Source organism: Kogia breviceps, chromosome 3 (assembly GCF_026419965.1).
Source record: "Kogia breviceps isolate mKogBre1 chromosome 3, mKogBre1 haplotype 1, whole genome shotgun sequence".
NCBI classification, from domain to species: domain Eukaryota; kingdom Metazoa; phylum Chordata; class Mammalia; order Artiodactyla; family Physeteridae; genus Kogia; species Kogia breviceps.
In genome coordinates, this window is record NC_081312.1 from 36,229,735 (window position 1) to 36,250,760 (window position 21,026).

Consider the following 21,026-nt stretch of genomic DNA (forward strand, 5'->3'; position numbering starts at 1 on the left):
ACGCACAGGCCTAGCGGCCATGGCTCACGGGCTCAGTCGCTCCGCGGCATGTGGGATCTTCCCGGACCAGGGCACGAACCCGTGTCTCCTGCATCGGCAGGCAGATTCTCAACCACTGCGCCACCAGGGAAGCCCAAACCCCCAATTTCTTAAAAAACTTCAGTAAGAAAACAAATAACTTAATTTTTAAAATAAGCAACCAATTTGAATAGATACTTCACCAAAGAAGATATATGAATAGCAAATAAGCACATGAAAAAAATGCTCACCATCGTTAATCATCACGTAAATGCAAACTGAAACTATGAGATACTACTACATATCTATTAAAACATAAAGTAAAAATAGCTGACAACAGCATGTGCTAGCAAAGATGAGAGCTATAACTCTCAAGCACTGTGGGTGGGAATGCAAAATGGTACAGGTACTCTGGAAAACATTTTGCACAGCTTCTTACATAAAGTTAAAATGCACTTTACATATGACCCAGCAATTCCACTCCTAGGTATTTACTCAAGAGAAATAGAAACTCACACACAAAAACTTACAGGGCAAATGTCTGTAACAGCTTTGTTCATAATTGCCAAAAAAATGGAAACACTAATAACATCTTTCAACTGGTGAATGTATTTAAAAACAAACAAGACTGATGCATGCATACTGTGGAATACTTACTGCTCATCATTTAAAAAATTTTTTTTAATAAAATGAACTACCAATACACAAAGTAGCACTGATGAATCACAAGTATATTATGCTAAATGAAAAAAGCCAGACTCAAAAGGCTACCTACTGCATGATTCTATTTTTATAACATTCTGGAACAGGAAACAAACATAGAACAGAAAACAGATCAGTGGATGCCAGGGACAGAAGGTTAGAAGAGAATTTAACTACAAAAGGGCACAACAGAATTCTGGGAGGAGAAAGAATTCTTCTAAAATTTGATGGTGGTACTGGTTACATGACTATAAGGGTTTGCCAAGGCTCTCTGGAGCGCCATGCTGGGCGCGGCAGGCGCGGGGCTCGTGCGGGGCCTGCGGACGGGGACGCAGGTGTGGCTGTGGGGCTCGCGCGGCCGCTCCCTCACCTTGCCGCACGCGTCCTGTGGGCTCCACGCGAGAGACTGGCGGCCCTCAGCCGGGCGGGGGCCACGCCTGCCTGCGGCAGCGATCACGAACTCGGCACCCCACACTCTGCAGCCCTACCTGCGCCTCATGCGGTTGGACAAGCCCATAGCTGCGTGAAGACAGAAATCAGACCTCACTTGGTCACCATTGTATTCCCAGTTCCTGGAACAACTCTGGTACAAAGAACCTGGCTACTGTATCTGCCATGTACTTGGAGCATTGGTCTGGCAGCTGAACCAGGTTGTTTTCCAGATTGGTACATGTTATCCCTCTTTGGCACTGGAGCTGTTCTGATGCGTGGAGCAGGCTGTACTATTAATGACATGTGGGACCAGGACTACGATAAAAAGGTTATAAGAACAGCAAGTCGCCCAAAAGCTGCTGGAGACATTTCAACTTTTCAATCCTTTGTTTTTCTTGGGGGACAGTTGACCTTGGTTGGCACTGGCTGTTCTTCTGTGTCTGAATTACTACAGTACAGCTCTTGGAGCAGCATCCCTACTTCTTGTCATCACCTACTCGCTAATGAAGAGAATTACATACTGGCCTCAATTAGCCTTGGGGCTGACTTTTAATTGGGGAGCATTACTTGGATGGTCTGCTGTCAAGGGCTCCTGTGATCCATCTGTTTGCCTCCTTCTTTATTTTTCTGGAATTATGTGGACTCTAATATACGATACTATCTATGCTCATCAGGACAAGAGAGATGATGCTCTGATCGGGCTTAAGTCCACGGCACTACTGTTCTGTGAAGATACCAAGCAGTGGCTCAGTGGCTTCACTGTGGCGATGCTGGGGGCACTGAGCCTGGTGTGAATGAGTATCAGTCAAACTGTGCCCTACTACACTGCTCTGGCTGCTGTAGGAGCCCATCTGGCTCACCAGATTTATGCTCTGGACATCCACAGACCTGAGGATTGTTGGGATAAATTCACCTCCAACCCAACAACAGGACTAATAATTTTTTTAGTAATTGTCCTTGGGAATGTGTGGAAAGAAAAGGAGACAGATAAAACAAAGAAAAATATAGATAATAGAATAGAAAATTAGCAAATTGAGTTTATCTGGGGATTTTTAAAACGAACTTTTACAAAATACTCTCAGGTCTTATTACCACATAACTAGATTTGAATAACAGTCTTACAATATGTTAATGAATTACAAACCAGTAGATGAAGTTTTAGAGCATTTTTGCCTGGATTTTAGTTCAACTATGTACTAGTCAAATTCTTCCCCATCACAGAAACCAGGAAATCTTCAGAATTTGCGATCACCTGGAGTATTTAAGTTATAATTCTCATCTGCATTTACAGGAATTTATGAGTTTTGGCACTTCAGAAAAAAACTTGATGTGTGTCTCATCTAAATGACTGTCTCTTTAGGAAAATGGACTCTCTTTTTTAGGGCAAAATAAAGGCTGCTAAAGGCAAAAAAAAAAAAAAAAAAGGGATTTGCCAAAATTCATAGACATGTATGCTAAAACAAGTGTATTTTACCATACAGAAATTATTCATCAATAAGGCAGAATTGGGCTTCCCTGGTGGCGCAGTGGTTGAGAATCCGCCTGCCGTTGCAGGGGTCACGGGTTCGTGCCCTGGTCCGGGAGGATCCCACAAGCCGCGGAGCAACTAAGCCCGTGAGCCATGGCCGCTGAGCCTGAGCGTCCGGAGCCTGTGCTCCGCAACGGGAGAGGCCACAGCAGTGAGAGGCCCGCATACAGCAAAAAAAAAAAAAAAAAAAAAAAAAAAAAAAAAAAAAAAAAAAAAATAAGGCAGAATTAAATATACATACAGATACACATGTACACACAGAGATACATGCAGCAACCTCCCATACATTGTACTAAAATGTTTGCATCCCTCAGAGTAATGATTTTCAAATTATTTTCCTAAATTTGTAGTAGTATCAACAAATTAGCAAACACTGGCTAGAGGGTTGGGTAACTGCTTTTAAAAATTATTGTCCTGAATCTTAAAAATTGTAGTTTCAGCCTTCTGGGTTACTTTCCAATTCTAATCCACACACCATATCTCAAAGAAATGACCTAGTTTTACAGACATCTGAATTAATCCTTTATAGTCTACCTTCTGAATATACTTTCTTATAAGAAAAAGACACAGAAAACTGAGTATGAAATATTACAATAAGGGGAAAAAAGAACACCAATGCCACTAGCACCTCCACTGCTCTTCCTTTTATGCCAGGGGCTCTAAAATAATAATCTCTTTGAATAAAACACAAATGGCCCTACCAATAAAGTTGATGGAAAGGCCTGAAGAGGTTTTCTTCCCTAATTATTTACATATTTTCCTGAAATTATACGTGTATGTGTGCATGTGTGTGTGTGTGTGTGTGTGTGTGTGTGTGTATGGGCTCATTTTCTCCACCTGTACTTTCAGATTGTATTTACGATGTTATAGAATGACATATTAAATTTCTCAGCTCTTAGAAGTTGTCTCTACATTTGTTGTAGTTGAGAATTTAATTTTTTGCCAACATGAAAGACTATAAAGAAAGTGACTTCAGAGATCCAAAGATTATTTTGCAGAAGGAACAACTCATATTAAAGGCAAGCTTTCCTTCATGCAATAGAAGCAAATATTTGGCAGTCAGACAAGCCAAGTGAACTATCAATATTTAAGTTGAAATTAGGAAAAAAGTGAGCAATTTTTTAATAGCCTAAATTGTTAAGAGGCAATATGCTTTCAAGGAGTAAAATTCTCATAACGTAGAACAAGATCTTACTACAAAGCATACTCCAAAATCAACTACTCTTGTTGATCTCCTACATGAGATGTTTAGTTGAGATTTCTGAATCATTTACTTCTCTCTGGTTTCTATTCAGAGAGGCAAAACCGTTCATCAGACCCCTGGCTTTCCACTCATACTGCCAGGATTCAAAGTAAGCTCCATCATTTGTGAGAAGTGTGACCTAGGGAAAAATTAAATCACTTAATATCCCATTGATTCCTCATCTATAAAATGGTTATTTTACAGAACCAGCATCCCATAAGGAAGCTGTGGAATTCAATGAGATAAATCCATGCAAAGTCCTTGGCACAGTACCTGGCACATAACAAACACTCAGTAAATGATAGCTATGATTACTAACCTCCAAATTATCAATCTTTGGTTCCCATAACAAATGATTAAGACTCTACTGAAAGACCACCCTCTCCATGATCCTTCCTCCCTGGCTCTCCCCAAAAAGAAAATAAAATGATACACAAATCAAGAAGTTAGCTGTCCACTTTCTAATTCCTGCGTACTTTGCTTTTTGCTGAATGGTAGTACTACTACTCCTACAAATGACAGGGCTGATGTTTCATTCATTGAAACAGTAGAAGTCTTAATACCTAGCACAGCCTTCCACAGAACATAAAGAGATCAAAATGATATCATGGTGAAAAAAAGTTATGGAACTAAACAAAAGGAAAGAACTGAGTTCTAAATAAAGAGTTGAAAGGCAGTGAGGGAAGGGAGGCTCCAAGAGTGTATGACACTGCCAACTACATTCTTTCATCACAGAATGCTCCTCGGCCTCCACAAAATAGCTCTCTCCCCTTCTCCTTCTCCAACTACTCTGAAAGTTCTATGCACAACAGAACGTTTCTACTTTTCGACTCCTCAATGTATATTTTTCTCAAAAAGAAATGAATTTGTGCTCTTTTTCTCTACACTAACTTCCCTTAGAGTCAATTACCACCTCTAGACGACTCTCACCTCTTCATCTTCTCAAATCTTCGACCTCTGTTTTCAGAGACAGCAAGCACTAAGTATACAGTCACCTTCATATTTAAGTATGAGGAATTAGAAGATACTAGATAATCTCTAAATTCAATAACTTTGAAAACAAATATAGAGACTATCTATTTAACACTATGTTCACTTGCTTCCTGAAAATAAAAGGCTTTGTTTTTCCCAACAGTTGATGACTTCTAACGCATACATGTCACTTTTTTTTTTTTTTTTGCTGCACCACAGTTTGTGGGATCTTAGTTCCCTGACCAGGGACTGAACCCAGGCCCCTGGCAGTGAAAGCGCAGGGTCCTAACCACTGGACTGCCAGGGAATTCTCCATGTCACAGTTTTTAATAGACTGGAAGTAGCAATTATAATAATTCTCTAGATTCCAGATACAGTTGTTTAAGAATGAATGTTTTCATTTAATAAGTTATAGTTAGACTAACTCAGTCTCTCAATTATTATGTGTTTGTTATAGTCCATGATTAAAAATTTAATATGTACTACTTTAAATCATACAAAGTTTATATTTATCAAAATTATCAAAATGCTGAAGATAATTTTAAACAAAATATAAGTAAATTAAATGGCATTGTTTTTCTATATTAAAATTCATATGCAAAATAAGATTTGCCATTATACATTAACTCTCTATGTTAAATACATAGAGATATCATTAGCACAAAAAGTACCTTACTAAGATATTTAAATTTTTCAAAAATAGCAGTTTACAGAAATCATTAAGTATTTTTTAATAGCTGACTGAAGCCTTGCACCTAAAAAGAAAGTACAATATTTCACCATTATTCCCTCAGTTTTTTAGAACCTACCGGAGAGATTCAGCCATTCGTCTCAAGTCTTCATTTTGCTGTTTTAAGCGTTCAAGCTTTGCCAAAATCTTGGACAGTTCTCGGCTAGAGTGATCAGGGTGGTCATTATCTCGTACCAAGTGACCACCTATATAAAATAGCAAGGTCCCCCAGGCAAAAAGAATGAGCATAATCCAACGCCAGGAACCAGTCCATGGCCGCATTTTCAGAGTTTCAGCTCACTCTCCTGGGTTCCTGGAACTCAAGGAATTGAAAACATCGTCACTGTTTCTAGCGAGTGCAAAGGTAGTAAATAGCCTTCTGTTCTTTCAACACATGATGCTTCAGACAAATTAGTCTCTCTGGTAGTCCTGTGGCGACTCTTTCCAAGAGATCCTCCTGGTGGTATGAATAGGAAGCTTTATTGTCCTGTGCTTCATGGACTCTACATGCTGTGGAAAGAATAAGAAATGTATTTAAATTATTTAGGATATGTAAAATGGCATATGCTGAGATCCATGGAGTTAAAAGAAACGTATTGGTGTTGACTAGCCAACAGGCTGGCAAATAATGTAATTGCCTAAAGTAAGTAAAAAGCAAAAGCTTTTAGGTCTGCATATTAAATCAAGGCTGTACCAGATACATTAATTAGCTCTAAGCCTGAAAGTCCTCCAAATGCCATCATCACTTTTCCTTCTAACAACACTGTGCAACAGCACATATACAGAGATTAAAAGACTGTATCTTTGAAAAACCACTCAAAACCAAACAAAATGTACTCAACTACGTATTCTGGGCTAACGTTTCCATTATCTCAAACTGAAACATGTTCTCTGCATGAGTGAATTCATTCTTACAAAATCTCAACTCCACCCCCCTCCATCTCACTGCTCAGCTGCCATTACACCACTTAACTCTGCAGGTGACGGGCATATTGTCACTTTTAGGAAAAGTTCTAAAAGTGGCATGCATATTAGCCAAGCAAAAGTTATCACAGCCATTAAGCAGCTGGCAACCACTCCAAACATCACAAGCAAAGGTTCATATGGATTATGGTAGATTATTCCTTTCTCAAATTTATTTAAATATACCAACAATTGCAATAGAAGTCTAATACCAGTTAAATCTTAGTTATGAAGCATCTTAAACTACAAAATGGATATGCTTTCTCAGGCTTGGCTATTGGTTTCATTTGTTCACTTCTCCATCATTAGGCTTAGAATTTCCTTTGAAAACAAAACAATTTTCTCACCAAGCAGAAAATTTGTAGGCAAAGATATAACTTTAATACCATTTGATAATTCCAGAGTAGATAAGAAAAGTCTTATCTCCAGGCACAGAGTTCCTTATAAAAGAGAAGAAAAGAAATAGTTTCTATATACAGAACTGAATGTGATGGCTACTTAACCACTAATTAAGCAGTTATGAAAGACTAGATAGAAAAGTTGGAGACGAGGTTTCAAAAATTAGAGCACAGGACTACTATTATCCTCCTTTTGAACCTCAAATCTCAAATGCTTTTAAATGGCCAAGTATTCAAAGAAAAGAAAATCTCTTCAAAGGAGTGTCCCAGAAACATTCTACTCCCTTCCCATTTATTCCGACACTATTTTCCTCATTGTTTCTGGTTTACACTGACTAAACAAAGAATGAAAAAAAATTGTACTCACTGAGAATGTTAGAAAGCCAAATAAAGTAATAGTCAAAGAAAACCTGGTGTTTTGTCTTTTGTTTTAATATCTATTCTTAAGTCTAATGAGAACATTCTTTTTATTGACTCCACTGTTCATTCTGTCTCTTTCTCAAAAATCCTTTCTCAAAACCCTATTCCTCTAATTTCAGGTAACCCCATCTATTCACTAAACATAAGAATAATTAAAGTCTATTCAACATCTCAGGTATTCAACATCTCACAAAATCCAGTCATGTGAGGTCTACTTTTTATATTATATAGAAAAAATGCAGACATTCAGGGATTCTTGGTTAAAAAACAAATTAAAAAATCCACTCTGATGGTCTAAGGGATTGATTTAATTCAGTAAGTCAACAAAAGAAGTATTAACATTTGAGTTAATAATACTGTTTGTGACAACACATGCAACCCTGTAAAATGCTGTCATACCATATGCTAAACCTATAATGTATCCTAGTCGATTCTAAGCTACACCAGTAAGATATTAGAAATGTTTAATCTTTCCCTTCATAGAAAAAGTTAACTTAGACAAGTGTGAAAAAAAAAAAGACAAGTGTGATAAACAAAAGTACAGAGAGTTTTCTAAACAAGAATCATTTCAATAACAAATAAGAAAAAGTTCTGTAACATTTTACTTAGAATTATAACAAAAAAATTACCATTAATATTCAAAGCCAGAAAAAGTACAATATAATTTGAACAGAAACAAGTTTAGAGAAACATAAATTTTGTTATACCAAGTGCTTTGGGTTTTTATAAACCACCATCAAAAGTATCCAAGATATTAAATTACTGTATTTTGCAGCGATATTGATAATGCATGAGTTATAAAGCAAGAAATTATTGTAGGAGCAAAACATGGTCATTTTCTTAATTAATAGCATCATTTTAACTCTGTTTTTAGAGAGAATATTCCCCCAAATTTTGTTGTTCTTAAAACAATAGTTTTTAAGGGATCAACAAAAATAAGCCAAGCTGAAAACCAAGTAGTTTTCTATGTAATTTTCCTTAGCATGGTTTAAAAGAGCAGGTATAGAATTTCTTCCTTATCCATAATGAATGCCTGCTTACTTACTTACTTACCTATCATGTTTACTGTTTATTTTTGAACCATGCCTGCGAAAATGTAAACTTCATGATTTTTGTCCATTTTGTTCACTGACGTATCTAAAGTACTTAGAGCAGTATTTACAACTTAGTAATAAATATTTTTTAATAAGTGAATGAGTTGAGTGAAGGATGTCATAATGGCATATGACATATGACACAGAATCTGAGAACTTATCAGCTTCAACTGCATTTTATGCCCCACTTAAGAAAGCAAATACAAATGTAGAATGTGAGACAGTGCTATTATAAGGAAAATAAAATCATTCAAAACTTTAGGATTTATTATTATCAACATATATTTTACAAGACAGCCTCAAATTATTAAAATAAACTGGTCTAAAAGGCCAATAAGATCAGCAATCTTATGGTTACCCTTCAGCCATGAGAAAATAATTCTCTATGTTGTATTTTCCTCATCTAGAAGATTCACTTTGCAAAAACAATGGGATAACTGAAGGAAGTACGTACAGCCTTTGATATGAAAGCCACTCAATTTACTTGTGAATGAGTTTATTAGTGAAAGTACTTCAAATTTATTAGTAAAAATATTTCAACATTAACTACATGAGCTAATTTCTGACTAAAATTTATATAGTAGTATTTGCTAAGATTTCTTCTGAGTGGGTTGTTTTCTTTTCAAGTATTTACAAATTCATTCCTGTTTGAGATTCACATACTACCCTTCATCTGCAGAACAGTAAATGGATTGAAATGTGTCAGGTTTCCTTCTGCAAATTTATTTAATTAGCAATACCACTTTTTTAAAGTGGTATATCACTTTTTTAAATGATTCATTTCTTTTGGTATTTACAGAGACTCTGGGTTATATTGTTTAATGTCTCTGAAACAAAAAAAATATGTAAAAATTATATGTAATTTTTCAAAGTAATTTCTTGAATCTGGAATCTAAAGTACATCATCAGTAAGATCAGGAGCTTTAACAGAGTTATTATGAGGCTTACGTGAATAAAGCATTTACAAGGCTCGGCACATAAGAGGTGCCCAATAAAAGGTAATTCTATTTTAATGCTGACAAAATACGCAGATTTAAAATATGGGTGCTAGAATCAGCAACGTCTGAACTAGAGTCTTGGTTCTGCTATATCATAGTTAGGTAACCTCACTGAGCTTCAATTTCCTTATCTGTAAAATGGATATATTACATACTACCTCTCCCACCAAATACTGGGAGAGGCTTAAATAAAATAATCTGTGGGAAGCACTTAGCACACCAGTGGCAAACTGTTATTATGTCATACATATTAATACTGTAACATTATTTTAAGACACAATTATAATATTTTATATAATTTATATACCATATGTTATTATAGGCAGTTTCTAAAATGGCTGTCAATGATCCCTGTGTCCCATATTCATGCTGTTATGTAATCTCCTCCTCCAAGTGTAGGCTGGACCTAGTGACTTACTTCTTATATACAATAGAATATGGTGAAAATGATAGGATTTCACTTCTGAGATAAGGTTACAAGAGATATAAGCTACCACACTGTGAGCTGCCCTATGAAGAGGCCCATGCGGAAAGGAACTGATTCCTGCCAACAACCATGTGAGTGAACTTGGAAATGGATCCTCCATCAGTCAAGCCTGGACCACGCCACTGTAGCTTGGTTCACATTTTAATTTCAAGTTTTTGAAAGACCCTGAGCCAGAAGATCCAGCTAAGCCATGGCCCAATTCCAGACCAACAGATAATAAATGTTTTTTAAGCCACTTAGTCTTAGGGTAATTTGTTATGCAGCAATAGATAATACACATGTCTAGTTCCCTACTAGGCTGAGTACCTGGGTCTTCAATTCATGTATTATTCTGTCTGTCCCCAGCAAGCTGTACAAAGTCTGGGGCACAGAGTAGGCATCCAAGATGCAGGACAGAAATGAATCTTAATTACAGTTTCTTAATATCCTGCTAATATCTCTAAAATACTATAAAAACTAAACTCAATTTATAGCAAATAAGAGATCTGGTAAAAGTATAATTATTAGTTATATATTATACCAAAAGTCTGAAAGGATTTCTATTAATGTTTACTAAACAGACTTCCACTTCTAACCATGAAATAATAACTGATATTAGATTTGTCTTCACATATAAACAACTAGAAAACTCCCATATTCTTTGTTTTTTTCTTGTTTCTTGTTTCTTTACAACCCTTTAAAAATGTAAAATGCATCCTTAGCTCAAGGGCTGTAGCCCAGTTCTGCTCATGAGACCAGTCTAATGACTCCAACCACAGAATAAAGGCTATGCTAACAAGATCCATAACAAAACTTAAAAACAAGCTACAAACACAAGCTAAAGGTGATCCAAAAATAAATTAATGCCTATCAAAATAAACTCAACATTCTTTAAAGAAAGACAATAAAATATAGATACTCAACAATATAAAGTTCACACTGTCCAGCAACTAATCAAAACTTACAAAAAACATGGAAAGAGATCATCTGGTGACACAGGCATCCAAAAACCTGCTAAAGGCTAAGGGTGGACTAGAATACAGAGCAAACACTCCACTCCAAGCCCCAAACCAAGAATAAGGCAGCAGTAGTCCACTACCTCAGGAGTTTTAAGTCTCTGCAAAAACAAGACAGACAAAATTTCTGCCCTCAAGAGGTAATATTCTAGTGGATTCTAATCACAAAGGGAAGACACTAAAACAAGCCCCAGAAAAGCCTCTTCTTGCAACAACTAACATTCTGAGTAATTCAGTAGAAACCGAATATAAACTATATCACCTAATTACTTTCTTAGAAATAGTGTAATCATTCCATTAGAAGCAACAACAACAAAATGCAGTACCATTTACAACATTATCAAACTGACTTTTCTTATACCTAACATATAAGAAAATGACAAATAGCTACTTCTTTTAGCATCTGAATATGCGAAAATGATATTTCCAAGAATCACATTCAAGTGGCTTCACTTTAATGCTAAGGCCAAAAGATGGAATCTGTGACAACCTGCTACAGAATCAAATGACTAAGAGCCTGGCCTGCTCTGCTGTGAACCATGTTCGTTAGAAGATTGTCCTCTAAACTTAAAACTAATTCAGTACTTATTTAAGTAATATAAATATGTACACCCTATGCAAAGGGAAATATAGCATTATATGTCAAATATTTGCATAAACATGCCCTTTGATGAGAAACTCCACTAGCAGGAATTTATTCATTTTAACACATGAACAAAACACATCACAAGGGTATTCATTACACTGTTTGCAATAGTTCCAAACTGGAAAAAAAAAAATTGCCCATCAATAGAAACATGGTTGAAGAAATTATGAATTACTTTTCCAGAAATATGTATTTTTTAACTATGATGCCAACAAGTAGGAAAATGTGGCCCATAACTAAGAAGAAAATCAGTCAATTTAAAACAGACCCAGAAGACAGAGATGATGATAATAGCAGATAAGGACACTAAAACAATTACTATAAATATGTGTTAGGATTTAAATTTTTAAAAATGAATACATTGATTAAAAGAAATAAAAACTAACAAAAGGCAAAATCTATAATTTTTTAAAAATCTAAAAATTAAAAAATTCTCTGGAAATGATTAAGAGCAAATCAGATACTGCAGAGGAAAAGTTAAGTGAATTTGAAGACAAATGGAAAATATCCTGATCACAAGAAAAAGATTACAACTATATATGGTGACATATGTTAACTAGATTTATTATAGTGATATTTAACTATATATATTTATCAAATCATTGTGTTGTACACCTGAAACTAATATATGTCAACTTAGAAAAATTACGCAAAAAGAAAATTAGCCAGAAAGAAAAAAATCTGAAGAAGGTTTGATAAAAAAGTAAATTTTTGAAGCAACCATTGTTTACAGCACTTCAGATATTACGGCGTTTGACAGCTTTCAGCACAGTCACAGCACATTACAGTAACTATCACCGTGAACTAAAAACTGTTCAGGAGCTAAAACTCTAATAAAAGTCACCCATCAACATTAGCAAGAAAACAATTTACATTAATCAGCTTTGGAAATGTACTGGCATTCCCCATTTTAGCATTCAGCTTGAAAAAGGACTTCTCAGAACAAAACCTGTCTCAAACCTGAAGTAATGTACATTGAAAACTAGCTTAGTCACGGGCATATAAAGAATTTCCAATGTATTTTTAAATACAAATAAAACCATAATTTGGAGGAGAAGATTAGTCACAGTGGGGTGCTGGGGGAGAATACACAGGAGTTAAAAAGAGTTTCAGGGGGCTTCTTATTGGAAAAAAATACAAGCAAGTGGGCAATGAAACAACATCTTTAAAAGTGCTGAATTTTTTTTAAAAATTGCAAAACTACACTTTGGTATCCATTGAAAATACCTTCAAAAACAAGAGCAGGTTTCTGTAAGTTTTCATTTAACTTGGGTAAATACCTAGAATTGGGATTGCTGGGTCATATGGAAAACATACACTTATAATAAGAAAAGGCCAAACAGTATTCCAAAGCAGCTGCATCATCCTGAATTGTTACCAGGAACAAATGAGTGTTCCTGTCACTCTACAATTTCTCCAGCATTTGGTATTTTCAATTTTTCTTAAAGCAATTCTGATAGTTGTGTAGTGGTTCAATCTGATTTCCATTTGCATTCAATTTCTCTAATAACAAATGACATTAAGCATGTGATTATCTATTCATGTGCTTATCTACCAACCATATAGCTTCTTTGGTGAAATGTCTATTAAGATGTTTTGTCCATTTCTATATTACATTGTTTACTTTTGAGATTTAAGAGTTGTTTATATATTATTGATACATGTCTATAATCAGATGTGTGACTTTTCAAATATTTTTTCCCACTCTGTGACTTGCCTTTGCATTCTCTTAAGAGTGTCTTTCATGCAGCAAAAAAATTAATTTTTTGACAGAATATTAAAAACTTATAATTTTTTAATAGATTTGGGTTTTTTTAATAGATTGTGGTTTGAGTATTATATCTAAAAATTCAATGTCAATCCAAGGTCACATATATTTTCTCCTACATTTGCCTTAAGAAATTTTAGTTTTAGGTTTCAAAGTTAAAAATACACTTGCCCAGGATTCTGGCTCCTACCTAGGTATCACCTCAAGAAAAATGAAAGCTCATGTTCCCACAAAAACTGATAAACAAATGTTTATGGCAGCTTTATATATAGACAAAAATTGGAGGAAAAAACAACATGGTCTTCAACAGGTGAATGAGAACATTCATTTATCAAAACAAATGATCATGTATCAAAAACAAAGGACTACTACTCAGCAGTAAAAAGGAACAAGCTATTGGCCCACTCAACAAAATATGTGAATCTTATAAAGAGCCCAGAGATAAATCCACACACATATGGTCACCTTATCTTTGAGAAAAGAGGCAAGAATATACAATGGAGAAAAGACAGCCTCTTCAATAAGTGGTGCTGGGACAGCTACATGTAAAAGAATGAAATTAGAACACTCCCTAACACCATAAACAAAAATAAACTCAAAATGTATTAAAGACCTAAATGTAAGGCCAGACACTATAAAACTCTTAGAGGAAAACATAAACAGAACACTCTATGACATAAATCACCGCAAGATACTTTTTGACCCACCTCCTAGAGTAATGGACATAAAAACAAAAATAAACAAATGGGATCTAATGGAACTTAAAAGCTTTTGCACAGCAAAGGAAACCATAAACAAGACCAAAAGACAACCCTCAGAAGGGCAGAAAATATTTGCAAATGAAGCAACTGACAAAGGATTAGTCTCCAAAATTTACAAGCAGCTCATGCAGCTCAATATCAAAAAAACAAACAACTCAATCCAAAAATGGGCAGAAGACCTAAATAGACATTTCTCCAAAGAAGATATACAGATTGCCAACAAACACGTGAAAGGATGCTCAACATCACTAATCATTAGAGAAATGCAAATCAAAACTACAATGAGTTATCACCTCACACTGGTCAGAATGACCATCATCAAAAACTCCACAAACAATAAATGCTGGAGAGGGTGTGGAGAAAAGGGAACCCTCTTGCACTGTTGGTAGGAATGCAAACTGATAGAGCCACTATGGAGAATAGTATGGAGGTTCCTTAAAAACTAAAAATAGAACGACCATATGACCCAGCAATCCCACTACTGGGCATATACCCTGAGAAAACCAGAATTCAGAAAGAATTATGTGCCACAATGTTCACTGCAGCCCTATTTACAATAGCCAGGACATGGAAGCAACCTAAGTGCCCATCAACAGATGAATGGATACAGAAGATGTGGCACATATATACAACGGAATATTACTCAGCCATAAAAAGAAATGAAATTGAGGTATTTGTAGTGAGGTGGATGGACCTAGGGACTGTCACACAGAGTAAAGTAAGTCAGAAGGAGAAAAACAAATACCGTATGCTAACACGTATATATGGAATCTAAAAAAAAAAAATTTTTTTTTTCTGAAGAACCTAGGGGCAGGACAGGAATAAAGATGCAGACATAGAGAATGGACATGAGGACATGGGGAGGGGGAAGGGTAAGCTGAGACAAAGTCAGAGAGTGGCACTGACATATATATACTACCAAATGTAAAACAGATAGCCAGTGGGAAGCAGTTGCATAGCACAGGGAGATCAGCTTGGTACTTTGTGACCACCCAAGAGGGGTGGGATAGGGAGAGTGGGAGGGAGATGCAAGAGGGAAGGGATATGGGGATATATGTATACGTATAGCTGATTCACTTTGTTATACAGCAGAAACTAACACAACATTGTAAAGCAATTATACTCCAATGAAGATGTTAAAAAAAAAAAGGGTGACTCTTAAATGCATTTTGCTAGGTGAAGAAAGCTAGAACCAAAAGATACATATTGTGTAATTCATTTATCTAACATTATGGCAAAAGGAAAACTACAGGGTGAAAAAATGATCAGCAGTTGCCAAGATTGAAGCTGTAAGTAAGGGCTGATTAACCAAGGGGCTCCAGGGAAAATTTTTACATTGATGAAACAACTCTAAATGGTACTGAAGAAAGGCACATTATCTCTATGGTGTTCAACCCACAAACCCATAATTCCAGTCTAAAAATGAGAAAAATACCAAAAAAATACCAAACTGAGGGTCATCCAACAAAATACCTGACCCAAAAATACTCTTCAAAACTATCAAGGTCATAAAAAACATGAAACAATGAAGAAACTGTCACAGATTAGACAAGACTAAGGAGACATGGTATCTAGGATTAGATCTTGGAAGAGAAAAGGGACACTGTGGAGAAACTGGTGAAATCCAAATACAGTGTGTAGTTTAGTAAATAATATTGTACCCTGTTAATTTATTCCTTTTGACAAATGTACCAGGCTATGTAAGATGTTAACATTAGGAGAACCTGGGCAGAAAGTATATGAAAACTCTCTGTACTTTCTTTGCAAAGTGTCTGTAATTCTAAAATTATTCCAAAATAAAAACCTTTTAAAAGATAAAGGCAAAATAAATACATTTTCAGAAAACAAATGCTGAAAGAACTTGTTGCCAACAGATACACACTACAAGATATATTTAAAGGGATGCTTTTTAGGCTTAAAGAAAATAATTGTGGATGGAAACTTGAATGTAAACAATGAACAAATTTATGAGCAGGTATAAGTGAAACTTTTTCTCATTTTTAATTTCTTTTAAAATAAATGATTCGAAAAACAAAATACATTTGATTCTTTAAAACTAAAATAAATACTATAGGGTTTGTAACAATGTCATAAGATATATGACAGGTAGAAAAAAGGATATTTTTTTTATTTTTTAATTTTAAAAAAAATGTTAAAAGTTGATTTCTTTATTTTTGGCTGCATTGGGTCTTCACTGCTGCGCGTGCGCTTTCTCTTGCTGCGGCGCACAGGCTTCTCATTGCGGTGGCTTCTCTTGTTGTGGAGTACGGCCTCTAGGTGCATGGGCTTCAGTAGTTGTGGCACACAGGCTCAGCAGTTGTGGCTCGCAGGTGCTAGAGCACAGGCTCAGTAGTTGTGGTGCACAGGCCTAGTTACTCTGCGGCATGTGGGATCTCCCCCGGCCAGGGATTGAACCCATGTCCCCTGCATTGGCAGGCTGATTCTTAACCACTGCACCACCAGGGAAGTGCCAAGAAAATGGTTTTAAAGTCCCTACGTTATACTTTAAGAAGTGATAAATTATTTGAAAGTTTGGTGAAATAGGTAAAAGCTTCATATCGTAAATTCTATCAATGAAATATAAAACAGATAAACAATAGAGGAAAAAAAATCAATGAAACCAAAAACAAATTCCTTGAAAAGATCAATAAAATTGATAATATTCTAGATGAACTAATCAATGGGAAGAAAAGAAGACATAAACTGCCAATATAAGGAATGAAAGTGGAAGCATCACTACAGATGCTACAAAAGGATAATAAGGAAATATGAACAACTTTGGGTCAATAAATATGAAACCAGACCTGAAATGGATAAATTTCTTAAGCTGCCAATGCTCAATCAAGAAGGAATAAATAACCTGAATAGCCATAAAGTCTTATATCTATTAAAGATGATGAATGTGTATTAATAAACCTTCCCACAAAGAAAACTCTAGGCCCACCTGGCTTTATGTGTGAATTCCACCAAATATTTATAGAAGACACAACAGCCACTTTATTAATGAATCAAAAATTTGAAAAAATCCAAGTGTCTAACCAACAGCTAAATGGATAAATAAACGTAACACATTCATATAAATGGAATATTATTCAGTAGGAAACAGGAACAAACTACTGATTTACACAACATGGATGAATCTCTAAAACATGCCTGGCAAAAGATGTCAGGGACAAAAAAAGAATACACATTTATATGAAGCTCTAGAACAGAGAAACTAACATATAGTGACTAAAATCAGACCACTGATTGCCAGGGAACAAGCAGACAACTGATTAAAAAGGGGAATGACAGTTGTAAGAAGGTACAGATTTAAGAAAAATCATCTACGTGTATACTTAATATATGTACATTTTATTGATGTAAGTTATGCTTCAATAAAGTTGAAAAATCATAACAGAAAATTTAAACTATCTCCATTTTGTGAATATAATTGAAAATGTCAATAATTGAAGGATGCCAATTCATTAAATGGCTAAATTATGTGCTTGCATTTTGAGTTTCAATGAGACAAATTTTCTTCAGCAAAATCATCATTGTACATTCCTACTTTTAATGAAAAAATCAGAAGTAATTATTCTACACATATGATCAACTTCAATCCAAATGTTAATGTGAAAATTTTATTTTTTACACATTTCAAAGACAGTGAGAATCAACTAAAATAACTAGTAATATAATTAACAAACTATACTGAAACTGTTCTGAATCTTCTTCATAGCCTTTTTCTCAAAGCAAAAGAAAGCATCATAAATATTCAAATAATAATGATTCCTTAGATTATAATAAATATCTACTATAGTTTAGAGAGTTATCATCTTTAGAAGAATTTTTTAACAACTGGAAAGAATAAAAAGCAAATCATTGGGCTTCCTCGGTGGCATAGTGGTTGAGAGTCCGCCTGCCGATGCAGGGGACACGGGTTCATGCCCCGGTCCGGGAAGATCCCACGTGCCGCGGAGCGGCTGGGCCCGTGAGCCATGGCCGCTGAGCCTGTGTGTCCAGAGCTTGTGCTCCGCAACGGCAGAGGCCACAACAGTCAGAGGCCCGCATACCACAAAAAAAAAAAAAAAAAAGCAAATCATTGTTACAGAGTGCTTCTTAAAGTAATTCAATGTAACAGAATAAACTGAGAATTTCAACAGAAAAATAAAATCATTTATTCAGCAAATTTAATGAATGACTATAATGTAGCAAAGGTTACGCATGACTTATATTTTAAAGGCATCAGGTTGATAAAGAGAGATATAAATGAAACTTTTAGAGAAAAGCTATTTATCAATTACAAAGTACAAATATTTAAAGAGCCCTATGCATATATAATTCAAGTCAATTCTAAATTAATATAGGTCCAAGACTATATATTTAAACATCTTCTCAACTGATCTCAGTTCATTTTCAAATTAAGTACTGTTAAAGAACTTATTTAAAAATCTTTCTTACTGTCCAGCCTCCATATATGGAAAAGGGCAGTAATAAAATTGTGTTTATTAATTTAAGAAAGAAGTAGGAAAAAGAAAGTAAAAATAGTATCATAAATTAAAGATGGGCCTTCCATGCTAGTTGAAATCAACTTACTTATATAGAAGCAATTGGTGAAATATCTAAACTGATATGTGGAATGAAGGGAGTAAGGCAGAGGAGGAAGGAAAGAGAGAAAGTGAGGAAAGGGAAAAAAATGGAAGGGAAAAAGAGGGAAGGGCAGGAGAGGAAAGAAAAGGAAATTTTCATATAGCCCCTACCAAGATTATAAAATTCAATTTTCATTCATTACTTACAGAGTCATCTATCATATTCTCATAGTATGCTTATCAGTAAGGTCACAGTATATACACATATGAATTTAAAATGCCAGGTATCCTGACTACATGAGCACAAAATATTAATTCACTGAAACCAGCCAATATCTTAGAAATTAATCTTCCTAGTTATGAAGTACAAACACATAACCACATTTATGAGGTTTCTATCAGGAGCATCTCACTCACCTTAACTCACGATAACATACCATGTTGTGTTTACAGATGCAATTAATTTATACTATTCAAATGGATCCAGAAATCTGGCCTTTGCATCTGTACCTTCCACCTTAAATCAATACCGCTGAAAAGTGGGAACACTAACAAATTCAAATAAAATGTATATCTTACCATTTCATCTGGTTATCAAGTATGTACATAATATACACTCGATTGGCAACATGATATAGTAGAAAGAGCAACCATTTCAAATCAATCACTGGCTATAAATATATGGGCAGTTTACCAAACTACAAAATGGTCACCTTCACTTAATTGTGAAGATCACATTAAATAATATAAGTAAAAGTGGTTTAGAAACTGTAACACAATTTATAAACATTGTTACTATTATCTTTCCCTTGCCATCAGAAACTAGGTATACCAGCCTTCTGCCAGTTTTTAGAATACGTATCATGGGGCCTTCATCCTTGCTGTTCCTTCTACCTGAGCTGAAATCCCTTTGGCTTATTCTTATAATTCAAACCTCTACTTAAATGTCACCTCTTTTCAGGGACAGTCCATGACAACATGTATCAATTATGACATGCTAGGACACACATAAGAGAAAATCCAACTCAAAATGGCTTTAAAAATAAGGAAATCAATTTCTCAATTGACAAAAAGTTAGTTAATTCAATTGCTCCATGAAATAGTCAAAAAACTCTTTTCATCTTTCTATTCTACCTGCTTGGCATGACAGCCTCTGTCCTCGTCCTAGCTCTCTTCATGGTAAGGAGCTAGCTGCCTCAATTCCAGCCACAAGTAATTATGTGTAAAAGAACAATTGGTAATCTCTTCTAGTCAGTCTCATTTTAAAGGAAACTACTGAAAGAAGTCTCCCTCAAATCTGCATATCCTATTTAACAAAAGTGAGTCACCTCATCCTTTGCAAAATCAATCACTGGTAAATGAAATGGGATTACCATTATGGTTTAGACTAATCAGGATTTACCCCTAAGGGTAGGCGCCAAAACAAAATCCGTACCCTGAAAGCAAGAATGAATGACTATAAAACCCTACAAGAATGCTACAGTATCTTGTTTTTTAAAAAAATAAATAAATAAAAAAGAAGCACTCACCACCCCCCATTATTCTCTATCACAATACTTATTGGCTTATTTATTTCCTATAATAAAAGATATGTACCAATAGAGCAGGGATTTAGAGCACAGTGCCTAAAACAGAAAAAGCCTTGTATTAATATTTGTAGAACAAAAAAGTGAATGCATGAATATTATACAATGTGCATATATTTATTTAATACCTATAGTCAAAATCCTAGGCAAAATAAAAACAAAGTTTTTGAAGAATTAGAACTAAGATTCAAAGTCATTTTCATGTTTATTCATTTATATTTACATGCAGAAAATATCAAAAGTAGTTGCTCAGAAAGAAATATATCCAAATATAATTTCAAATCAAAGACACTCAAGCCAACTCTTGATAACCTGCAGAGTCCTCCAATACTACATTTAATAGTTAATAAGGGCCGACAGATGTATAGCAAAAATTCCAAGTCTCATACAACAAATAATGACTAAAGAGGCACAATCTTTCTAGAGAACTTTCTAAATAACAATAGAGATTTAAAAATTCAGATTCAAAGAGATTTAAAAGTTTCTACAGAACAACAGAGATTCAAAAGTGTAATAAACATATTATGCTACTGAAAATTTTAGTGGGATATACATTTTTAAAAAACACATTTCAATCCTCATATAACGGCATGATGCCCTTTAAAGGCTAATCTTTACTACTGCATGTATAAAATACCGATATTATTGGTTAGCATTCGATTCATTAACACATGAACCAGATGGGCGGCATAGAGACAATTTATATATCCTAAA

At 35.0% G+C, this 21,026-nt stretch overlaps 1 protein-coding gene and 1 pseudogene across 7 annotated transcripts in view; one reads left to right on the forward strand and one right to left on the reverse strand.

Annotated features, from left to right (window-relative positions):
* Nucleotides 1–21,026, reverse strand: part of FUT8 (fucosyltransferase 8) — a 350,097-nt gene that overhangs the window by 162,722 nt on the left and 166,349 nt on the right. For all 7 annotated transcript variants that reach the window (XM_059059069.2, XM_067028315.1, XM_059059067.2 and 4 more), the window contains one exon: nt 5,705–6,135. In XM_059059069.2, coding sequence (XP_058915052.1) covers nt 5,705–5,907 — 203 coding nt within the window. In that variant the 5' untranslated portion in view covers nt 5,908–6,135. The remainder of the gene's footprint in view (nt 1–5,704; nt 6,136–21,026) is intronic.
* On the forward strand, nt 993–2,180 carry LOC131753588 (4-hydroxybenzoate polyprenyltransferase, mitochondrial pseudogene; annotated as a pseudogene).